Below are 23516 nucleotides of genomic sequence, written 5' to 3'. Positions count from 1 at the left end.
GGGCCTATTGCCTATTTTTAGCATTTAGAAACTCCATTTATGTGCTAATTTTTATATAAAAAGAGTGTAATTCAATTATTCTTGAGAAAACATGTTACCTGAAGATACTATGTTGAACCAACAACTTTTAAGTCAAACATTACAAATTTTAATACCTTTTACATTTTCTCATGCATGCTGTATGCTGCGAAGTATGCTGATATGCTGAGCATGTTTCTTAAGAAATACAATTTAATGAGTTGATTGAACCTCACAGTACATTCATTCAACTCATCATTTCAAGTCAAAAGAGATCAAGTTAGAAGAAATGTTTCTGAAACTAGTATATTTATGTTTAGTTAATTATTTTTTTTACAGTGCACATTCTAACACTATATAACACCTCCTGGCTTCACATCCAACCAATACAAATAGCCTTCTATTTTAAAATTTTTTATATACATATAAACTGAGGAGTTAAGTTGTTTGCCTTCTGTTTCCCTCTGCTGTCTGTGTGTCTGTGAATCTCAGCAGTAACCAGTTAACTTTTCCAACTTGTGTTTAACTTGATTTCCAGAGGAGGGCAGCAGAGAGCCTCAGTGGTGTGTAAAATGTCACGTGACCCTTTGGGCCTACAGCACAGGACATGAGTGTGTTGACAAGAATGTTGCAGAGCTCTGCTTTCAAACCCCTCTCTTCATCATTCTCTCTGTCTCATTTAAACTACCAGCTCTCTTTTTTATTCGCTGAACCTCCTGCAGCCTGTAGGTTTGAACAACATCAGGATATTTCAGTCATGTCCAGTAGTCCTGGTTCCCTGAGTCGTGGCAGCCTGAAGAGTCCCACGGGGATTCTGAGAGAGATCCAGATCAACTTACTGGAGTGTAAAGTCTGCTTCGAGAAGTTCAGCACTCAGCAGAGGGAGCGCAGACCACAGAACCTTTCCTGTGGCCATGTACTCTGTCTGGAATGCATCACGGCTCTGTCCCACCCTCTCCTGAGGAAGCTGGAGTGCCCGTTCTGTCGACAGCTGTGCAGCGTTGACAGCACCTCCCACTGCCAGGTTCTTACAGACCTGCAGGAGCTCTTGTTGTCTTGGAGTCCTCCTCACAGGCCAAAGGGAGGCCTTGCCTTGGCAGCAGGTCTGACATCCACAGCTCTGCACCTCTGTACAGCTTTTGGCGGGTGGGGGACTCTTATCAACCCTACTGGGATAGCGGTATTGGGCTCTTCAGGGACAATAGTGGTGGTGCATGATGGAGAGAAGAGTGTGGTGGTGTTCAGTCCACAGGGCAAGAGGCTGCACCGTTTTGGGCGAAGAGGACAAGGCAGTGGGGAGATCTGTTATCCAGTGGACGTGGCGGTGACTACCTGTGGTTACGTGGTGGTGACTGATGCAGGGGATAAAGCTGTGAAGGTTTTCACCTCCAGAGGGAACCACGTGTTGATGGTCAAAGACTCCTTCCAGTTGCCCTGGGGTGTAGACACAGACAGCTGTGGGCACATCCTGGTCTCGGATGTCCAGGCTGGCACGCTGTCCCAGGTAAAGGTTGACTATACTCATGGTGTCATTCTGGAGCATAAAACAGTAATTTCAGACCTCCAGCAGCCAAAATCAGTGGCCTGTTGTCGGGTTACTGGGAACACTGCAGTGATGGAGCATCCACCTCATGACACACATCCGCCTGAGAGGCACCAGCACACGAGGCTGAGAGTGTTTTCAAAAGACTTCAACGTCCTGTATCAGACGGACAGTTTCAGCCTGACCCTGCAGTCCACGGTGAGGCTCAACATGTCAGCCGTAGCCTTCGACGTAGATGGAGACGTGATTGTGATTGACTCCAACCAGGGGATGGTTTGGAGTTTGGGAAAGCTCCAGAATGGCCCAGCCCTGACTCCTCTGGTGGGAGACGACCTCATCCGTCCAGTTGGACTGGTGTCATTGAAGAACATGCTGGTCATTCTGGATGGTGGAGACCACACAGTGAAGATTTATTCTGCTAAATCTGATGCAGGGCCCAACATATAGCTGAGTATGAGCAGGCCTAGAGGGGCCTATGTGTAGCCTTTGCAGTGGATCATATCATTAAGTGATGAGATTATCTGTCAATACCTTTAAAAAAAAACAACTTTTATATAATACTTTTACAAATTATAAATGTGAATATAAAATGAGTGCTACAGACTACTGTAATTTGTTTTGCACATGATAAAATCAATGAATAGTCATTGTTTTTAGACTGGATATATGCTGTGCAATAATGTCAGACTAATGTTTCTGTATGTTGTTTTCTTCCCAGCTTTTGAAAATAGAATTGTGCTATTTACTAATTCATAATGCATTGATCTCCCAAGCAGGAGGTCAGGATCACTCAAAGGAGTCCCAAGATCAATCTGAAAGGTCACAAGATTAAACTGATAAGAAAATAAAAACTGTTTGTTTGTTTGTTTTTGTTTTCTTATACAGGATACTTTTACTTTTTGGGACCACAAAAAACATAACATAAAACAATCTAAGGAAAAAACTCACTCTTGAATTGCTTCCAATTCATGTCCACAAGCCCATAAACCTGTGATGACCTGCCAGACAAATAGAAATTATTTAATCTTAATGGGGTCACAAATCAAAAGACTGGGATCCACTGCTATACAGAGTTACTGAGCACATGTCAGGAATATTTTTTTCCCAGCAAGATTAGCTGCAGACAAGCTCCCATTAGTCATTCAAATAGGCACACACAAACACACAAACACACATATGATCCATTGTATGATCTCCTGAAACCTGCGATATGTGATATTATTGTACTTTATATTATACATTATTATATGCTTAATTATTTTGTTTTATCTTATAAAAAGACTGGTACTGACTGCTGCATAGTTTTTGTTTTGCATTTATACATACATAAATCAAATATTAATTGCTAAATAAAATTAGTAACATTTCTGCAAATACTTATGTCATGGCTGGCTCCTTTTATTTTATTTTTACTAAAGAAGAGAAATAGACACACTTAAGGTTAAAAAGGAAAAAAGGAATTTTATATGAACAAAAGATGTTACACACATCAGATTAATTATTTAAAGCTACAAAAAGGAATTTTAATAGTAAGTTGGTTTTGGAGGCTCCTATGGACAGAGGTTTCCATCACCATGACAAAATGTAAAAAAATATCCTCTTTTCCTTTTAACTGGCAAACTTTCCCAGGCAAAATGTAAATACAGACACGTTTCATCTGATTTTAAGAAGAATCCAACCTAGTGGCAAGCATTAAGAAAACCTACAAAAGTAACCAATCTTCTCTCAGATGGTCCGATTTGTTTATTTATAAGACTATTCCATAACCAGTTAAAACACCTTGGAGTAAAAAATTTTTGTCTTATTTTTTTTTTTTATACCATGCTAAACATCATTATCATGATATTATCTTATATCGAGTTTTTAGTGTCCTTACATGCCAAATATTTATTTATATAGCTATAAATAAATAAATAAATAAATAAATAAATACTGGGGCCACATGGCCATCAGTATCTCTAAAACCCTAGCTACTGCCCTGCTGCTGCACAAAGCACAAGTGTTTGATATTACTAATCTTATTTTAATAATTAAAATAACTGATAAAATCCAGTTAATGTGTGTGTCAGAGCGAGAAAGACATTTTATTTTTATGACTGTTTAAACTTCCTCTTTAATAATCCCTCTGCTCTTCATTGTGTCTTTAAACGATGCTTATCGCGGCTGCATGTTAATCAACTTGTCAGACAGCCTCACATTTCTCGTCCACTGTTTTTTTTTTTTTTTTTTTTTTCCCCCCCAATAAGCGGCGCGGTGCGTAAATCCTTTCCCCCTGTTTGGCACAGCCGTCTCCAGTCTGCCTGCCAGAGGATAGCAGTCGTGCTCCCAGTGGAAGATGGCGGTGGGGATGCTGTCTGGGGCTGGAGCAGAGTGCTGGATTTGCACAAAAAGCGAGCCCGGATGGATATAAAGGAAGAAAAATGAACATATTTCCATCTCTTCTCCTCGAGGTCTGGACTCTTTTTGGGGTTGTTTGACTAGAGGCTTTTTTATTCTGGCAGAAATCCGGGCTTCTTCGGGATTCACAGACTATACATTGATAGCTCGGCGCATAGAGACAGGGTGGGAGTGAAAAGTGGACGAAAATGTCGGATACAAAGGTAAAAGTTGCAGTGAGAGTTCGGCCCATGAACCGCAGGGGTAAGTGGTTTTATAACGATGGTTTCTGTTTGCAAACTCCTCGGATTCATGCTACGTTATCATAAAGTTTTCATTTCTTCGCCATTGCTGCTTTCAGCCTGAGTTACGAGCCAGGAGTCAGACTTGAGTTTAGTTTGAAAAGCGGATTTTACTTTTTCACACCCCCGCATTATTCTGCTTTTTTATTTTGTTCACTTTCCCAACAAACTTCTTCTTTGCAGAAATTGAACTGAATACAAAATGTGTCGTGGATATGGAGGACAACCAAACAGTTCTACACCCTCCACCTTCAAATGCAAAAGGAGAGAACAGGTAAACAAAGCTGAAATACTGCCAACACTGACATGAACACAGTCAAAGTGTATTATAACAAGATTAATAGAGCAGTGAGCTTGTTGTAGCTGAGGCATCTATCGCTTTGCTGTGGTTAGTTTGAGTGCAACAGAGAAAAAAAGGTCTTTGCAGGACACTTATGGGGACTGTGGGTGTTCTGGAAATGTCTGTAAGTGCAGAAAAATGCAGACTGCACCCTTACTGTAACAACTTTATCCCACCCTGTTTGTAATAACAGTAACAATAACACTCAAGGTTAGTTATAACTGTCTATCGAGTGAGCTCCTGGAGCACATGACTAGTTCAAATGTACGAAAATACACCAGGACGTTAGGCAGCATCATCTTTCAACCTGCATGAGAAACTTTTAGCTTGATTTCAAATAATGTGTTAAGAGAAACGCCAGTAAATAAATGCAGTAGAGAGGCAGTAATACTGCACTCTGCTGAGGACGCCGTGTCTGTCACCCACCTGCCTGCAACATGATATTATGTTATGCAATTCATGTGAAGTTTCCAATACTAATCAGTGCAGCATAATAATGCATGTACACAAAGGCTGCACAATTAATTGAAATATCAAAATCGTAGTATGACCAGTGAAATATCCAAATAGTACAAGCTACAATTTTTTGATGTAGAAAAATGTGTGACTAAACAGCAGAAAATAAAGGTGCCACCTAGAATTATAGAGGCTTCTTTGGCTTGTCTGCATAGGAGAACTCTTTTTGGATCCTGGTCGAATGTTTTATAAGGTTCCACCTGGACCCCTGTTAGAGTGTTTCATCTAGAGCACTGCATAAAGAATTATATATAAAAGGGTCCCACCCAGACTCCCATATGAAGGGTTCTTCAGATTATACTACTTTTATATTACAAAGGTTTCATCTAGAACCCAAACAAGGGATCTAAAAAATACCCTTTTAATAAGGGTTTTGTCTAAAACCCTGTTGTCTTCTGAGGTTTCTACAAAGAACCATATTGTATTATACACATGACACAAAAATTATGGAATTCAATATACTGATCCAATCCTTGAAGACCTGCTTCTTCCAAAAATGTTTTTTTAGAGGAAAAGGGGTTCTAGTGGAACCGTTTCTTCAAAAAAAAAAGGTTCTTCAGCAGCAAATGGTTTTGGGTAGAACTTCAGTCCTTCATGAAGAACCATTTTGGAGCCCTTATATCTAATAGAGTATAATGAAGCACTGTAGTGCTGTGCAGATGTGCTGGCCTACAAATCTTACAATGTTTTTTCTTGTGATGCAAAATCATTCCCACTAATCATGAAGTATATTGCAATATCTGTCAGAATAGTCACAGTTTTACCATATTGTACATCCCTATATAATATTGTCATATTTTGCATGTATTTAATGTTGAGTTTCGAGGCCAGAGGAGGTGGTTGAGCTTGTTTGACACATGAAGACGCCTATTAGACAGAACAGATTAATGTCGAGCCTCAGGGTATCACCGTAAATCTCCCGAGTCAGAACTAATCTAACTTATGTAGCGTTCAAAGTGGTGTTAGACCACACCGTGTCTTTTACAAATGGCAGGACACTTTTCTCCAACAATAGGAAAGCAAAGCATCCACCTCAGACTCTGCCGGGTCTGCAGAGTGAAGGTCGGCAGAAAAAAAAGCTGCAGTTTCAGCTGGCTTGTGATCTGACATGCCTTCAAATGTGTAATGAGGAAATGTCTGGAGCCACATAACATGTAGGCTAATGATGGCTGTGTGCTTGTGAAGTCATTCATATGTCATGCCTGTTAGCTACAGTCAGAGATGCTATATTTCCTATTTCCCATCGTAGTTGAAGTCGTTTTCTTCAATTTTGTGCTTGGTTTGTTTGCTCTCCTCTGCTGTTGGTGTCACACATGATTAAACAGCTGACCTGATTCCCCACAAGGCCAAATAAATCTAGAATGATGCTCATTTAGCAAACAAAATACAGAACTATTTGCTTATTTCCTTTTATCACTCAGTGAGCTTGTCAGTATTGTGGTATTGTTAAAATGTTTAAAAACATTTTGTCTGTGATGTCAGTGTTTTCATTGGTGTAAAACAAATCTATGTTGCATGGTGCACCTCCATTGGAGAGACTGTTGCAGACTTTGGTTGATGTTGGATTGTATTTACCATGAGTTTTTCAAAGTGCAGTAAGCTAACTTCACTTTGAAGGGGTTTATTTTGCAATAATAACCCACTGACTACACAATATCCCATTTATTACGTGGCTATGTACTAAAAAAAAATAATAATTTGACACAAAAGATTCTTCAGAGCAACGGTCTGCTGTTCAGGGTTGTGTCTAGAAGGGAACCCTAGATTTGCAAAATTCTTGCACATGCACACTTGGACGTGATGTATTTACTTTCAGTTTCTTTTCCTAAATGTATTTTTTTTAGTTGCAGTTTGGTTATATTTACACACAAAACTACCCGGGTATGTTTGGGCACAAAAACTAGAGTTAGGTGTAGGGTTCATGGTTAAAAAAATAATTTTTAATTAAAAAAAAGTCCCTGCATTACACATTAGAAAGGTTTTCTGGTAATCTAAAAGGTGTGTTATCAAGGCAACAAATACTATCCAACCACAATTCAGTAGAGGTAGCCAGTCACAGTGGGACTAGTACAGTTCCTGTGAGAGTTTCACAAATCTGACCAATCAAAGGTTTCCTTCTAGACACAACCACTTTTCCGAAATCACAGACCATAGAATGCTTTTTGACCAATCAGAACCAATCATTTAACAAAGCCGTGTTATAATCATAACTCAAATTTGAAACAGTAATCCTAATAGTCAAGAAGTTTACTGTGGTTTACTGTGAGGCTGGCAACAATTTGATCCTTTTTTCAGATTATTTCAAATGAGCAACAGCCCACAGTGTGACTGCTGAAAGTAAAGTTACAGTAGGTGAATACATGCCACACAGTCGAGGCTTTTCTCATGGCCCACATCCAGTCTTGTTAAAGTGTAACGCTTTCTTTGCTGCTCCACGTAACCAGCAGTCAGCATTAAATGGTAATGAGCTTGCTTCCCCAGTATCTTGGGTCCACACATTAACCTGTATTTAAGGCAATTATCAGAACAGAAATTGCCACACAATGGCGTCGTTCCAGGCAATTAAACAAATCACGCTCAGAGCGAACATATGTGGAGCAGGGTACGTAACAACAGAACAAAAAGCTGTTGTGGGTGAGAGGTCATAGGAATGACAGTAAGTGTACAGAGACTCAGAGTGACTGCAGCTGCAATATTGTCTCAGTTAAGTGATGAGTATTTGGATATGATGCTGGATCTTTCCACTGTGACCTGCCGCCATGTTGTTGAGGGAGACACAAGCATATTTTCATTCAGGAGAAGTTTCCATATCTGATGTAGATGGCATATCAGTCCTGCAGAGATTCCTTTCACAGACTGAGACAATGATATAAATGGTTGCCCGAGGGTTTAGACAAGGTCATTTTTATTCTGCCAGCAATTTCATCAATTGTAAGTCTTAATAGTTCAGATTATTATTATTTTTTTAAGGTTATTTTTGGAGACTTTTGCCTTTATTTTGATAGTGACACCTGAAGATATAACAGGAAAGTGGGTAGAGAGAGAGGGAGGGGATGACATGCAGCAAGTGGGCCATAGGCAGGAGTCAAGCCTCAGTACATGGTGCACGCTCTACCAACTGAGCTATAGGGGCGCCCCGATGACTCGGATTATTTGATCTGAAATATTGTGATGTGAAATTGGTAGTTTAACCCTGCAGAACACAGGAGTTACTTGTCTACCGCTGTCTCAGTTTGTTAGTTTGTTTACGTTATTGTGTGACTTCAGAATCCAAAATGATGCTTTTAAATCTCTCAAGTCATAAACAAACTAACAGATTGGCAGTGGTAGGTAAGCAACCTCCGTGTTTTGCGAGGTAAAATGACTGATTTTGCCCTTGTAGTTTGGTTGGTTTGGAGAGAGCAGTGTTTGACTTTTATAATGGAGGTTTCCTGTCTGAAAAGTCCGTCTGATGGCAAATTAAAGCAGTGAAAATATTCTAAATAGAGTGTACGCTTTAATTGACATTGACCGTTTTGGCTAAAATGACGTCTCGTTTTTTTGCTGACCCTGTCCACAGCAGTACATTACTTAGTGGTAGATAATACATTCACTATCAATAAGTACCTCATACAATCCAACTTCCTATAATTCGAACTATCCCTTTAAGGTAGTACATTCTGTAGCTATAAAGTGACCATGGCCTTGAACAGTTGTGATTCAGTTTGGTTTTATTATGTCACATTTCTTCTCTATAGTGTAGTCCAGGCATATAATTACTTGTTAACATTTCAGTGTTCTCTGTGTGTGTGTGTGTGTGTGTTTTGGGTCTCTGTGTTTAGGCTGCCATGGTTTTCTTAAACCATATAATTTTCCTCTCGGCTGCTTGTGGAGCCACAAAAGGGGATACCCTGATCACTAAGTCTTTTCCTTGTTTTGAGGACACCTGTTCCTGTGTGTTGCGAATGTGTCAGATTTAGTGGGTATTAGCATGCCAAATATGGCTGCAGGGCCGAGATCATGGGAACTTTTTCTCTCTCATGGGAACGCTCAGGCGCAGCCTCAGAGAGAAAACAGCAGTAATAGATAGATTTATGTAGAAACATCTGAAATAAATTGAACTCACTGCTCCAACAGTTTTGCTCAACACCTAAAAATACTAAATATTACTTAAGTCTGATGAAATACTGGAAATAAGTCTCTAGAGGGGTGAGCTTTGAGCTGAAAACTTTCCAGATTGTATCTGAACTTTAATCCGGTTTTGCAGAGACCACACAGCACCACGAAAACATGTAAGTCACCTAAAGAATTCAAAGAAATATAAGGCATTTCCTTTGATGGCTAAGCCTCATTCTTTGCACCGCCAAGCATTATAGCAACACTCGTGACCCAAACCCCCCTCTCCTATTTCCCTGAGAAATGAACAGTAATCTCAGTGGTGGGCGAATGAAACATGGATTGTGACTTCAGGGCAACAGGTTAAGTTTCCTAAGTTGGCACGAATGGCATATTTGAAACGGGAGTCTGGGAAAGTAGTTTTGTTTTCACGCGCCAGTCTGCTTTCCTTTGGGGTTTGGACACAATGAAGGTGGGGGTGGAGAGGTGGAGAAATACCTGAGGCTGCTGTCTGCACAGGGGATGAGTGGTGGAGCATCATGACAAGAAAATACCCTTCGACTCACACACCGGGGCCATATTACATCTATCATGCCCCAGCATGTCCGTCAGCGTACAACAATTGAATACAGGACCGTCAAGTCTTGGAAAGTCTTTATGTAAACCCCCCTTTTTCTGTATATTTCAGCCTAAATAAACAGAGTTGTTTCAAAAGCCCAAAGCTAACCACAGCTAACTTTTTAGAGAAGCAGAGGGGAGTCTGGTTTATGACAGAGGAAGGTGCTGTCTTTTGCCTTCCTTTCATTGTAGCTAACTACAAGCATCTAGTTTTTTAAAAATATGTCTAACTAAAGATGTTTTTTTTTTCTTGGTTCTGAATGTAATTCTTGTTTTCTTAACCTCCGAGCTACTGTAGCTCTGCAGACGAGCTGTGACGAGTACTGTGGAAGTACTGCATGTCTTTATCTGATAACGTCCCTAACCAAGCTTGTAATTTCCGCTCTAATCTCTTCCTTATCGCTAATGGTTAGAAGAGCTCAGTTTGGTGTATCTCCACTTCACTGCGTTATCTTGCTTAGTTGGAAGAGTAAAGTGGAGCTTCAGTTAAAGAATCAGCCACTAGGAAGGTGCTGCTTACACCGTGCTTCTTCAGCTGTAAATTATTTTGAACAAATAATTTTGGAAGTATTTTCGGAGATAGTTGTGTGTCTATTTTCACAACCTCAATTGTAAAAGAAACCTATACAAAAAGGCTGCTGTTAAAGAGAAATACTTTGAATATGATTTATTGCTTTTATCAGGAAGAGGAACAATACCACTCTCATGTTTGAATATGAAGCTAGCAGCAGGTTATGTTTTCATAGCATAAAAACTAGCTAGCTATCCTCTGTCCAATAATACTTTTATCATCTTGCCAAGTTAAACAACTTTGTATCTGTTAGTTTTTATCATTGAAACATACTGTAACATACACTGAGTTATATAACTTCTTAACTTCAACACATGAGTTGATGAGCTAACACTACCACTAGCGACTGTTACCTGAAACTACCTGTTGTCACTGTTAGCGAACACTACTGTTAGCTACTCTTAGCTAAAACTTCTGCTAGTCACTGTTAGCGAACACTACTGTTAGCTACTCTTAGCTAAAACTTCTGCTAGTCACTGTTAGCGAACACTATTATTGACTACGGTTGACCGTTAGCGAATGTTAGCCAACACTAGTGTTAGCTACCATTAGCTAAGTAGTAAGTTAATCTTAAATTAGGAGAGGGGCTTTGACCTAGAAACTGTCAATCTATAAGGGCTTTTTTTTTTCTAAGTCAGGTCCTAACCATAATAACCATGGTTATTTTACAGTTAAGCCAGGAGTTCAGTTAGGAAGCTTCTGTAATATGGACTTTTTTAACACCGTTGTACAAATTAAACAAGGAAGATAAAATGTTAATTAGTCAGCTTTAGAGGTACTGGTTGGCAAATTTGGTTATCTTTGAACAGGACCAGACTGTTTGCCCGGGTTTCTAGCAATTGTGCTAAGCTAAGCTAACCAGCTGCTGGCTGTAGCTTCATGTGCATTCAGATATGAGAGTGGTATCATGTAACTCTCCGCTAGGAAGCATTTGCTTTGTTCCTTTAAATTGAGACGTTTTCTGGTGACTGCCAGACACCAACCCAATGTGGTCAACATGTGTTTTGTTAAACTTTTACAGATAGCCTCTAATGGTGTCTGTTTGTTTGTTAACCCTTATGATACACAGCTGTCAAAGGCAAAAAAAAAAGGTGTTGAGCAGACATGACAGTCTCCCGCGTTGTTGAAGTTTTGGAGGTTGGTCACACTTTCTCCCAAGTCACACATGACTAAGTGTCATCATGCTTTCCAAAACAAGCCTTCACTGAATGACAATGCTGCCTTGTCCAGTGGCTACCCTCAGGAATGTTCCTTTTGTCTTTCCATTTTGCTCCCTGTGTGCCAATAATCAACCTTTCCATTCAGTAAGATGTTGTTCTCAGAGTTAGTTGACCTAAATTACACACTATCAACCCAACTTTTCTCTTTAGAGCTGTATTCATGCGTGCCATGAGGAGAAAGTGCTGTGTGTCGCTGATAAAGCAATTGCCTTCCCTCAAGGAGTTGTTCCCTGTTTGTTTAGAGGGTGGGACATTGTTTACATCTTGATCCGGAATTGAGAAAAGATGGCGTCCTCCCTCTTTGTCAAGCCTGTGCCTCATTAATCTCAGATGTGGCTTCTCATTCTGAGAGCAGTTGATGTGAAAAAAATCCTCACTCAGACATTTCTTCCATAATGATTCTGGTTTTCCCTCTTGCATGATTCTTTCAGATGAGGCCTTTTTGAAGTTTTGAAGCCCGGCTTGTTGTGTTTACATGAATTTAATTTCATGGTGGGATAGGTTTATTGTGGACTCACTTTCAGTCTCATTCAGGGGAAGTGGAGCCAGGCAACATTAACAAAAGCTTAAAAAACAAGTTTTTACCTCATCTCCGTCTGCAAAGAGATATTCCACTCATTACGTTCAAGCATGTAATTACTGTTAACAATCTCTTTAGCACATTTCTTTTTGCGATTATTGACTTCTGCGATATGCTTTGCACTTCATGAGCATGTGGCTTTTGTTGTCTATTGTCCTCAGCAGCCACATGGCGCATGTATTCAGATAAGTGACATTTAGCAAGCAGACAGGGTCAAAGGAGGTGTGTCCTGGTAGTAAATGTGTCACTTCCTTTCCCCCGGGGAGGACGCCGTAATATATTGAACAAATTGATGAACTTCACTTCTTTTTGGCTTGTTTGTCTCCTTTGAAACTAACCAGATTTAGGGCTTTTAAGAGCAGATGTGGTCATGATTCCTCTCTGTGTTTTTTAGCACACACACACACACACACACACACACCCCTCGGCCTGCTGACCCAGCTTGTCACAGTGGTGTCAGAAATGCCGGACAGGATTAAATTAGATCGTGCCTGCATCATATGTTGTGTTGTTAACGTTTGTTATGGAAACTCCACACAGAACAGTGGGTATGAGCGGCATCATGTGCGCTCTTCATTAAGGCTGTTTTTGAGATCCTGAGCTTGGCTTTCATTTTGGAACTTTGACTCATGAGGCTGGTAGGTTGTCTCGCCTCCATGTTTACCACCGTTGCTTAGCGACAGAGGTTGCCAAGATACAGAAATGTTCTGGAGTTATGTTGATGACCTAATGAGAGATATCCCCCAGCCACCCCAAATATTTTCATAGGAAGCTAAGTTTAGCATTGAGAACAATCACACATGGACTCATTTGTTTGAAAAATGTGTAATTAGACAAGAGCAGTGGTGAAATGTAACTAAGTACATTTAGTCAAGTACTGTATGACCACCTAATTAAAGTTTTCAGATATTTGTACTTTATGTGGGTATTTCTGTCATTCTATTTAATACTTATACTCTAATTCAGAGGGAAATATTAAACTGTTTGTTCCACTACATATGTTTGATAAGTAGTTACTAGTTGCGTTTCCTATCAAAATTTCATATAAAAAGCTTGTGAAATACAATATTTTTACAGAATAACATTAAATCGGTGGATCCCAATCTTTTGGGCTTGTGACCACTTATATAAAAGCAGATTCTAGTTGCAATTTTCACACAAAAAACAAAACAAATACAAAAAACAAACAAACAAACAAACAAACAAACAAACAAACACAGACACACAAGGAGAAGTTGCGTGTGGGTCTGCAACACAGAAACTTACCATAGTAATTTGGATTAGGACAGGTATATGAAAGCCATTACAGATGAACATTCTCAAGTTAATGTTCCTATCCCAAATAAAGATAGAAAAAGTGTATGACACAAGCATCATAACCACTCAAAATCTTAAATAAACTCTCAGAACTTTAGGATAACTGTCAAGTTGTCTTATCAATCTCTTTTCTACCTGTAGCAGTTGCTAACTATCTAATGACAGTGTTAGCTAACAGTAGGTAATGGCATTTTTCGCCTTTTCAGTAGCCGACACGTGTTTGCTAAATTATTTAGTCCGTATGTGTAATCAGTTTTGTTTTGTTTTTTTTTTTCAATCGAAGCATGTAGGAGACCCTACACTGGCTGCAGAACTCGAAAGTCAGAATCTGGAGCCAGTGTTTAGTTTGTCCATTTTGGGCTACTGTAGAAACATGGCGATTCAACATGGCAGAAGAGGATCCATACCCTCTGTCGGTAGAAACGGATCACTCTATGAGAACGAAAACACAGCATTACTTATTTCCATGTGATTATAAACTAATGAAAACATTCTTATAAATATTAGATTTTTGCCATATTTTGACAGTAGACCTCCGTTCATGTCACACACTGGACCTGGAGGGGAAGTTAAAGTATCTGAGTATTTCTTCCACCACTGGCCAAGACGTTGTATACTTGCAGTAGATCTGTTATGTAATTAGACCGAAGAAGTTCCAGAAATTGTTTGTGTGACAAAATAGTTAGCTGTCTCAGTAGTTTGGATCAATCCTGCAGGTCTGTTTCTGTCATCAGCAAGCCAACTTCCTTTACTGCTGTTTTTCGAATACTTTTGAATGTCCTGTATGTAAACCTCTGACTTCAACCACTTGTCAGGTTTACTTTAGGATCACTCATGCTAATAAAAGCAACAGCACAGACAATCTTACATTAGGCTGCATGCTTCCTTGGAATCATCTGAGCCACCCCCGTCTAGCTGTAACTCTGCTTGGCATTTTCGTGCTCTCTCCTGACTGTCTGTGTCTGTCTGCCTGTGCAGCAGGGTGACCTCTGCTTTGAGTGGGTGGGGACCAGCGTGTTCGGTTCTAAACATACTGGAAGACCATCTGAAATGTTAGCTGGTTGCCTGTGGGAGCACGGTGCGCTGTAACCCAACACTTTCACACACACACACACACACACACACACACACACACACAGGCACACAGAGCTCTGGACATTGTGTTTGGCTCTGGAGCTTGTTGAATTGTAATTGTCTGAAGCACATCGACAGCCAAACAGGGGAAAGAATCATGTGTGTGGTTAAATGGAGGTTAAAAGGGTGGGGGAGGCATAGTTTTAGCGACAGATCGAGAAGAGGAATTTGACTCTATGGGGAGCATGCCAGGAAAAAAATGTGTTTGTGTGTGTGTGTGTGTGTGTGTGTGTGTGTGTGTGTGTGTGTGTGTGTGTGTGTGTGTGTGTGTGTGTGCACATTGCAGATGAATGCTGTGAATGTCATCTCAATGGGGGGTGATCCTCATCCATGTGATTTACATATTCCAGTGGAGCAGCAGGATTATATCATCAGAAACTTGTGCAGTGTCTGCCGCTAAATCACACAGATGACATATACTTAATGCATTGGAAGCTACAGCATGTGCACTTTTTTTATTTTATTTTGATTTGAAACTCATTCTTGGGGCTGTAAAAACCTGATTTCTGAAGATAACACCACTTAATAATTGTAATTTCTGGTTACTAATCTGAACTAGCCAACTGATATGTCAGTTAAAGGGGTGTTTAAGGATGACTATGACAATGCATTAGACCTATTGAAGGTTTAAAAAAATATGAAGCTGGGGGAAGGGGTAATATTCTGAGGAAAAAAAACATAAAATAAAAAAGCATTCAAAGGCTTTATTGTCACGTGTAGAAATAAACAAGTTACCAGTATAATGATAGTTTGCCATGTCTCTCTACTTGGTGTTGTAAATTATTCTATTCATAAACATAAAAATACACTAGAAACTTAAATTAATAAATAAAAAACAAAGTAAAGAAAGAAGAAACAAGAACAAGATGACATATAGGTAAACAAGTTGATGATATATAAACAGTATGTGCAGTATAAACCAAAATAAAAGAAACGAGAGAAAAAAATCTTGGATATTCATTAAGATTAAAGTGGTACATTTATGAGAAAAACATAAGATCTTCTCTAAGATTATAAACTTGAAAAAAAAAAAAAAAATCACAAATTTATGAGAAAAATCTTCATCACACCATGTATGCTGTTTGTGGGTGCAGATGGTCCATACCAGTGGTTCTCAAACATTACTAATATATGTTTTGTTTTTTGTTTTTTTACCTGTTTTGGCTGTAATTTGTCATCATAGATGTCCAATCAAATTAAACGATACATGAAAATTTTCAGATCCATTTGTCTGATACTTGCGTGGGCACGCAATGTAATTTTTTTAAAGATAGATCCGTAGATGCTTCAGTGGGTGGATGATACAGTAGATTAATCTGGTGTGTTGCCCACTGGGCTAGAAGAGTGCAGTTTTCGGTGGCATAATAACCCAGTGGCCTTAATCCGGCTCCATAACCACAGGGGGGATTCCACTGCTGCTCTTCCGCTTGTCATACCTTCCTTATGGGTGCCAGTATGCATGAGACTGACTCTGAGCTGCAAGGCTCAGAAAGATGCCATGTTTTCTCCACTCATGCGTGATCGCAGTGAATCTGACCCTCATCAATCAATTTAGAAACGAGGAGGTTCTTCTGACTAAAAGTGATAAGAAACTGAGGGTTTTAGAAAGAAGATCCTAATCTGTCTGCCGCGACACAGGATCATAGTAGTGTAAGAAGCCAGTTTTCACCCTCAGCCAAGTTGAAATCATTCATGGCTGCCTTGGCATCAGGTAGCTGGAGGCGTGGGAGCCCAAGCGTGCCCTTGATGACACACACATTAAGGCACGCAGAACCTGCCCCCCAATGGGACTTTTAGACTGCTGGGTCTGCAGTGTCCGCCTGCATCTGCCTCTGAGGGGGGAGGAATCTGATGCTATCTGGCACTTCTGTGCCGTACATTTGTGCCACACACTTGTTCAACCACGACACAGTCATTAATAAGTCCTCGAGCCATGACTTGACATGCATGCTGATTATTAAGCAAACAGCCTGTGGGCTTCATGCGTGAGTCATCTGGAGCTGCACCGCGCAACTGCTACATTTGTGATCAAGTTGCCACCGGCACTATTTCTTAACTGAAGTGATGGGAATTAAGATGTTGTAGGCCTAATTATGATTAAATTAATCACGTGTAATCATTGTATATTGTATTGCAAGTCAAAACTGCCAAACAGTCTGTGGTTTGAGCTCTTTGTCATATAAAGGGCTGCGAATAACACACATTTTCTTGAGTGAATAATCTGGCGATTATTTTCACCATTAATTAAGTGTTTAGTGTATAAAATGGAAAAAAAAAAGAAATGCTCATCACAGTTGCCTGGAGGCCAAAGTGATGTCTTGAAATAGCTTTTTTTAATCCATTACATTTAAGAAGCTGGAACCAGCAAATATTTGACATTTCAGCTTGAAAAATGGCTGAAACAATTAGTAGTCATAGATGGTGACTTATTTTCTTTTGATTGATGAAGTTCTAGTCATATATGATAAACTATCTTTGTTTTTTAGAGAACTGCTTGGACAAAAGCAATATGAATGCATCACTTGGGGTTCTGGGAAATTATAATGGCCTTTTTTCACTATTTTGTGATATTTTATAGAAAGAATTGACAGAGTGGATAATTTATATTCATATACAACGCCTGTTGCATTGAACATAGTCATTATATTTATAGAAGTGCAATAAAATGGTTTTGTTGTTCAAAAGTTTTACAATTCTACAATAACTTTGACAATAATACCTAAAAAAAAATACAAGATTTTGTTGACACCACTACTAATCAGATTTGTTGTGAAGTAGGTGTTCTCACAGAAGAAATTTGCCATAGAATTATAGTTTATAACAGTTAACATCATAAGTAGACAAATATGAAGATTAAAAAAGCAAGTCCTGCAAGAAGAAGCATAAATAGAATAAAGAAAATAGATGATCAAATATGAAAAAATGTCATAAGAATGTGTAGAATATGTTATATAAATGAAAGAATTGTGCAGATTTTGTGCAGGAATGTGCAAAAGTTTACAGTATGAAGTATTGTAATTATAACATCAATATGAATAATAGAAGATTTATACAACCAAATTGGACTAACCGAGAGAGAGGACGTAGCTTACATGGTGTCTATAAGCAATGTGCAAAATAGCTAAGATGGACACAGATTTCTGGGGAGATTAAAGAGATTATGTCTAAAGCAGAGTGGGACAACTGGAGATGTTCTTTAACTTATTGAGGGGGAGGTCTTAATATTGTGATGGGGGAGGAGGTGAGGAAGAACACTATAACATTCAATACTTATCTGAAATGATTTTTTCCATTTTGGGAATGAAACAAATTCCATATGAGACTTGAGGAGGAAATTGTAGCTCTGTGAAATCCTAAATATAGCCAGTTTGAAACAGTTCCTCCCATTGTCCTGCTCAGCATACCGAGCGTACACTGTACATACTGTATATGACAGCAGCTACAGCTACAGAGTCTAGACTGCATGCATTCCATAACTGCATGTCTTTTGTCTCCACATTAATATCTGTGTGTGTGCATGTGTGTGTGTGTGTGTCTTTCCGGCCTTGTGTCTGTTGTCCTTTTGTTCTCCGTAGGGTTACATCTGTTCTCTGTCTTTGTCCAGTTCTTTACAAGGCTGTAGCTGCTGTCTCTCTATTTGTTGTCATAACTCTCCCACATGTTTCTTTCATCTTTGGCATCTCCATGTTGTAGCAACACTGACAGACATTTTTTTTTTTTTTAAATTTAACATGCATTGGGACCTGCTCAATGGTCCGTGATCACACCTCCTACTCTGCTCACAGGAAGTTTTATTCTGCGTTACAGTTAAAACTATAAGATGTAACATTTCTGCATTAAAATTTAAAATCTAGACATATTTTGTTGAGTTGTGTGCTTGTTGTGTCCAGCAATGTTCGAACACGGAGAAATACATAATTTGTTCAGGGTAACGGTGTGTTTCTCTCTAGCCGTTGCTAGTTGTTATAACTTCCAGGAACAACACAGGATACTTGGGATATGTCAGTGAGTGAGGAAGGAAGTTGGCAAATGTGACTAAACATGAATAAAAGTTAAATATTACCTCATGAGCATAATTTCTGCCTGAGTCATGTTAGATTTTCAGCAGCTATGGTCAAAATGAAGATAACAACTCCCATGATCCCTCGCTATGATCCCATGCTACTTCACAATAGCATCAAACTTTCGTTATTGTTTTAATGTGAGAGAGCCCTCGCGGCAAAATCTACATATTGTGGATTTAAAGTCAGAGGTCAGAATTTCCCCTTTGAAATTTTCAACTTCTGATCAAGTGACTCCAAGTGCTGTGTAACAAACATAAACAAAAAACATGGCTGACCCTGACAAACTGAACGTTCTTTGGCAAGCGTACACATACATTTTATTTTGTGCCATTTGTATACTTGGAAACACATCTAAATATTCTCTTAACTAGTGTAATAAAAAATCTATAAAATGTGTCAAATACACCCAAATATACTTCATGTTGCCTTTTAGTTGATGGTTTACTGTTTACAGTGTGCCATGGCTGTGTGATGTCAGCCAACTGTTGAAGTTGGGATAGCTGGATTTTCCCAAGTTCCCAAGGTTGGACGTTTTTGAGTTCTGAGCTGTCTAGAACACAGCATTAGATCTGTGCTCTCTGCTGTCTGATGCTGATCTGTATCTCACTGCTCGTCAATGACATCCCCTTTCTGCTCTGCAGTGTTGAGGGCCCCGACTAGAGGACGGGGCTGCAGTCTTTGTCTGCTCTGATTAAGACCGAGTCACAGTGGCTGTCAGTGGCCCAGATTCAGATTGAGTATGAACCCAAACGAGGCCCTCTTTCTTTGACTCCCCTTCCCACTCACTCTCTTTGCTGTCTCTAATTATAATGAGCCTGAGCACAGTTAATGGCCTGGGTGTCATCTTCAAAGGAAATCTTTTTCATGAGTCCTACTTCAAGTCACCTTCCTTTTTGATTTTTAATGCCTGACATAAAAAAAAAATGTGCAGACAAGTATTTTTGTCATATAGTTCTCCAGGCGTGCTGCTGTTTTTGGTGACTCAGCTCAGTTGGTGTGAGACACTTTGGTGCAGTGTTTCAGTCCTCCGACAGCAGCCCTGTATTAGTTACTGAGTGAAGGTGATGCCCACCTCTGACTCTGTGCCAGCAGACGCCTTGCAGAGATCTGCTGACTGTTGAAGGACGTGACTGTAGCAGGTGTAGAAGCACAAGGGTGGTGCATATGTTGTGCTGCGGCATACTGCAACATGCTGATGCAAAACACTTGAAGGGGTATGCATAGGACTGCCATTACAAAGTTGACATCGCTTGAGATGTCTGTGTTATGACAACTTGACATTAACCAAGATGAACATGTCTTTGTTTTGCAACTTGACATTATCAAACTTAAAGAAACTGTTAAGCTTTATGTTTTAACATTACATTTAACTGTCATATGTGGCTGGCTTTAACACTTGTCATCATGAGAGCAGTGATTCATGAATATTTGCCTTGAAGTGGTACATTTTTAACTTGTCATGAAGATGTCATTAAGTGTTATAAGGCCAGTTTGATGACAGAGTACAGTACCATGGTGATTTAGCTTACAGCGTTAACTGGTGGACAAATAATGGTGAGCTAGTTTACTTGTTGCTAAAGTAGGCTAACCACTGTCTCTCCCTCTAACCACTGTCTCGCATTAGCTAGTTAGCCATGGCGCTAGCTGCCTAATTAGCTGACTCTGCCCTGAGGTGCCAGAAGCCAAACTCAGCAAGAAACCCACCTTGGTACTGCATTCCCTGTCACCAAAGTGGCCATTGTCAGTCTTGGAGGCTGTGTTTGGTCCAGCCAGGATCTCCATTCTGGTCAGACGCATCGAGACAATGGTGATGCTAGCATGGTGAGGGGAAGCACAGATCAGTACTGAGCATGTGCAGCTCTCAACAGGGATGAGAAGGAGGTGACATGTGTCACTCCTTTGTTACTTTTATCATCAGCTCCCAAAAAAAAAAATGAAACGATGAAAGAACACACACACGTTGTGGGTACACAAGCTCTTGCCCAAGCAGCGCGACACGAGCTATACGAGATCTCGCGATACCTTCATGTCTGTGTTTACATGCTACCTGGAGGCGACTCAGACAACAGAGAGAGATCTGCTCAGAAATAGTGACTTGTTACATGCACAGTTGACTTCGCAAACTTTCAACAAAGAAACTTGTCTGAAGTCTTCGACATAGAAGAGGAACATAATTTCTTTGCTGCGGCTGTGCCACTTGGGCAAGAGCTTGTGTACCCGCTTCAGGCGTGTGCACGTGGCTACAGTTGACATTTAAGCTAAAAACAAGGTGTAAATTGCGTCTTTTTGGTCACCATTCACTTCAATTGCACTGGACTTGACTGCAACACTGAGTAGATATTGAATGAAATTTCATTTTTGGGTGAGCTATCTCTTTAACAACAGCAGTCACAAACATTCATAAAGACTAACAGTTGTATGGACACACTTTCAAATGAAGTGCTAATAAATTGTAATACATAGTTGTCACGGTGGCAGAATTTTAAACTTAAATGCAAAAATGACACTCAATCCGTTTTTAATAACACAGCAAAACAAAAAAAGTCAAAGCACACAAAATATGATCTGGCTCAGATCAATGCTACAAACCAAATTTCAGGCAGCACAGTAAAGACTGAACTGAGGTCCTGAAGGAGCATTTATATATATATTTTTTTAGCTTTGGTACTTTTGATAACATAATTGATCGATATTGCATTGTTTTAAACCTGGTATCGAAAAATTATTGGAGGACTGAATTTTTTTCCTACATGGAATTCCCTTGCTGTGTAACATTTTCTTTGAGCTGTTGGGTCTTACTTTAATGTTACACTTTTTCTTTTTCGGGGAATTCCCCCTCCAGTTAAGTGAGTAATCCTACATAATTCAGTGCCATATATATATTACCCTTTTGTCCGTAGTTCCGGCAGCTGCCAATGCTGAGTGCGGCTTCCCCAACCTGGCCTCTCTGTTAAGTCCACAGGCATAAGAGCTATTTACTCAACAGAGTCAGTGGGACATTGAATCCTAAATCTCTTCCCTTCCTCACGCTCCACTGGCCCAATTATGAACCCAATCACAGCAGCACCTACCACCAGGAAACACCACTGTATGGAAGCAAATGAATGAGTGAATGAATGAGGGGAGAGGAATGAATGAGGAAGTCACACCAGGAATTTGGGAAGTACAGAAAGTTAGAAAGGAGTCGGAGGTTTCATAATGCACACGTTTCAATTGATAAAAGCTGTTTGTGTCAACACAGACAATGGGAAGTTTCCAACTGTGAGAAGTGCAGCTGCATCTTACTGAGCGTGTGAACATGTTCTGACTGTTAAATTGCATCAATGCTAACCATGTTATTTCTGCTCTCTCTCTGTGTTCCCCATGGGTTTTCTCCGTTTATGATGGATTGCAACTCTCATTCAACAGGAAACAACCCAAGGTATGTATTTTTCATCTGGTTCTGTTGCCGCAGTTGCTTCAATACTAAAGAATATTGAAAAATGCCTTGTCCTTTGATAACATGCTTAAACGTTGGCGTCAGTAAGCCATCAAGCATGCAGCGTGCTTATACCAAAATCTAATAATTCTGGTAATTGGCAGTCAAACATTGCACATCTAGATGCAGGAAAAACTCTATGTTTTTCTATTTCCTTTGAAGTGAGCAATTGCTTTGTAGTGTGTAATGTTATTTTCTTTTCATTAAAATACATTTTATAAAATTGGTATTGAAAAAAGTTTTGTTCAAAAACTGGCATCAAAGCCGAAGTATCAGTAACTGTATACCCGGCCCAGAATAAGACCCAGCCCTAATTTTTGGTGCAAGTAGCTATTTGTAGTAACTTGTCACTGACTGTCCTGGTATCACAACATGCTGAAATCTAGAGCTGCAACTTAATTGCCAACTATTTTGAGTATTGATTAATAATTCTCTTTTTTTTAATATGAAAATGTTCAAAGTCTTTGATTTCAGCTTTTTAAATGTCTTATTCTTAACTGACACTTGAAAATGTAAACAATAAATTAATTGATTAATCACTTTTAAAAATGAATACAATAAAAAAACACATTTTGTTCCTTTTTTCTAATTTTCGTTTTTTTTTTTTTTCTTATTTTAAGTTTAAATTCCCTTATTCAACAAAATGCCTCTGCCAATGTCAAATAAGGCACAATCATTACCTTTCCCAGACTATCAATTAATTGTTAATTAATTATTAATTAATTAATGTTTAATTATTTGAATTATAAACAATAACTTATCAATTAATGATTACTCATTAATGTCTGTAGTTTCTTCGGTAAACTGAATCTCTTTAGGTTGTGGACAAAACAGACATTTCACCATTTTTCATTTGATAGACCAAATAACTAATCAATTAACCGAGAAAATGATGACCAATCACTAACTATAACAATAATATAATAACTACTATACCAATAATAACTATAAAAATCGTTAGTTGCGACCTCACTGAAATCATCCAGAAGCAGGCTGCTTCACAGGCAGCACTGCTCCCCCGAGGGGCTGAGAAGCACCCTGCACGGGTCGGTGTACTGTCGTGGCGTTGTTTCTAGGGACATGATTGAGAGTGTTTTAGTAGTTTGGTTGGTCAGCAGGAGCCGGATAGATGTCCGTGTGAATGTGTCAGCGCTCTAAGATCTCGTGAACACCCACAAAGGCTCTACAATGAGAGAGGGATGAGCGCGGACACTGGGGCAGTGTGTGTGCACATTCAAAGCTGCATTGTTGGAGTGCACCCCCACCTCCCCCCTTGACAACACGCTGGTGACTAGCTCAGAGATGTTTCACACACCAGGGATGGGCTTTGTGCTCGGTGCACTC

The 23516-nt window shown here is 39.5% G+C and overlaps 2 protein-coding genes across 8 annotated transcripts in view; both read left to right on the top strand.

Moving 5' to 3' along the window:
• Window positions 1–256: 256 nt before the first annotated feature.
• LOC146321415 (E3 ubiquitin-protein ligase NHLRC1-like) lies at window positions 257–2412 on the top strand. Its single transcript, XM_084726562.1, has one exon. The coding sequence runs from the start codon at window positions 626–628 to the stop codon at window positions 2006–2008; it is 1383 nt and encodes a 460-aa protein (XP_084582688.1). The 5' UTR covers window positions 257–625; the 3' UTR covers window positions 2009–2412.
• A 1294-nt stretch (window positions 2413–3706) lies between these two features.
• kif13a (kinesin family member 13A) overlaps window positions 3707–23516 on the top strand; it is a 54125-nt gene continuing 34315 nt past the window's right edge. For 2 of the 7 annotated variants that reach the window (XM_084726557.1, XM_084726555.1), the window contains exons 1-3: window positions 3730–4201; window positions 4423–4513; window positions 22103–22115. In XM_084726557.1, the coding sequence (XP_084582683.1) occupies window positions 4147–4201; window positions 4423–4513; window positions 22103–22115 (159 nt within the window). In that variant the 5' untranslated portion in view covers window positions 3730–4146. Of the gene's footprint in view, window positions 4202–4422; window positions 4514–22102; window positions 22116–23516 lie in introns of all 7 variants that reach the window. The other 5 variants (XM_084726561.1, XM_084726560.1, XM_084726558.1 and 2 more) reach the window with 4 other exon arrangements.

The sequence above is a fragment of the Lutjanus erythropterus genome, chromosome 9 (genome assembly GCF_056507025.1).
Source record: "Lutjanus erythropterus isolate fLutEry1 chromosome 9, fLutEry1.hap2, whole genome shotgun sequence".
In the NCBI taxonomy this organism is placed as follows: Eukaryota; Metazoa; Chordata; class Actinopteri; order Lutjaniformes; family Lutjanidae; genus Lutjanus; species Lutjanus erythropterus.
The sequence above is the reverse complement of the archived record's forward strand: the minus strand, read 5'-3'. Positions and strand labels throughout refer to the sequence as shown.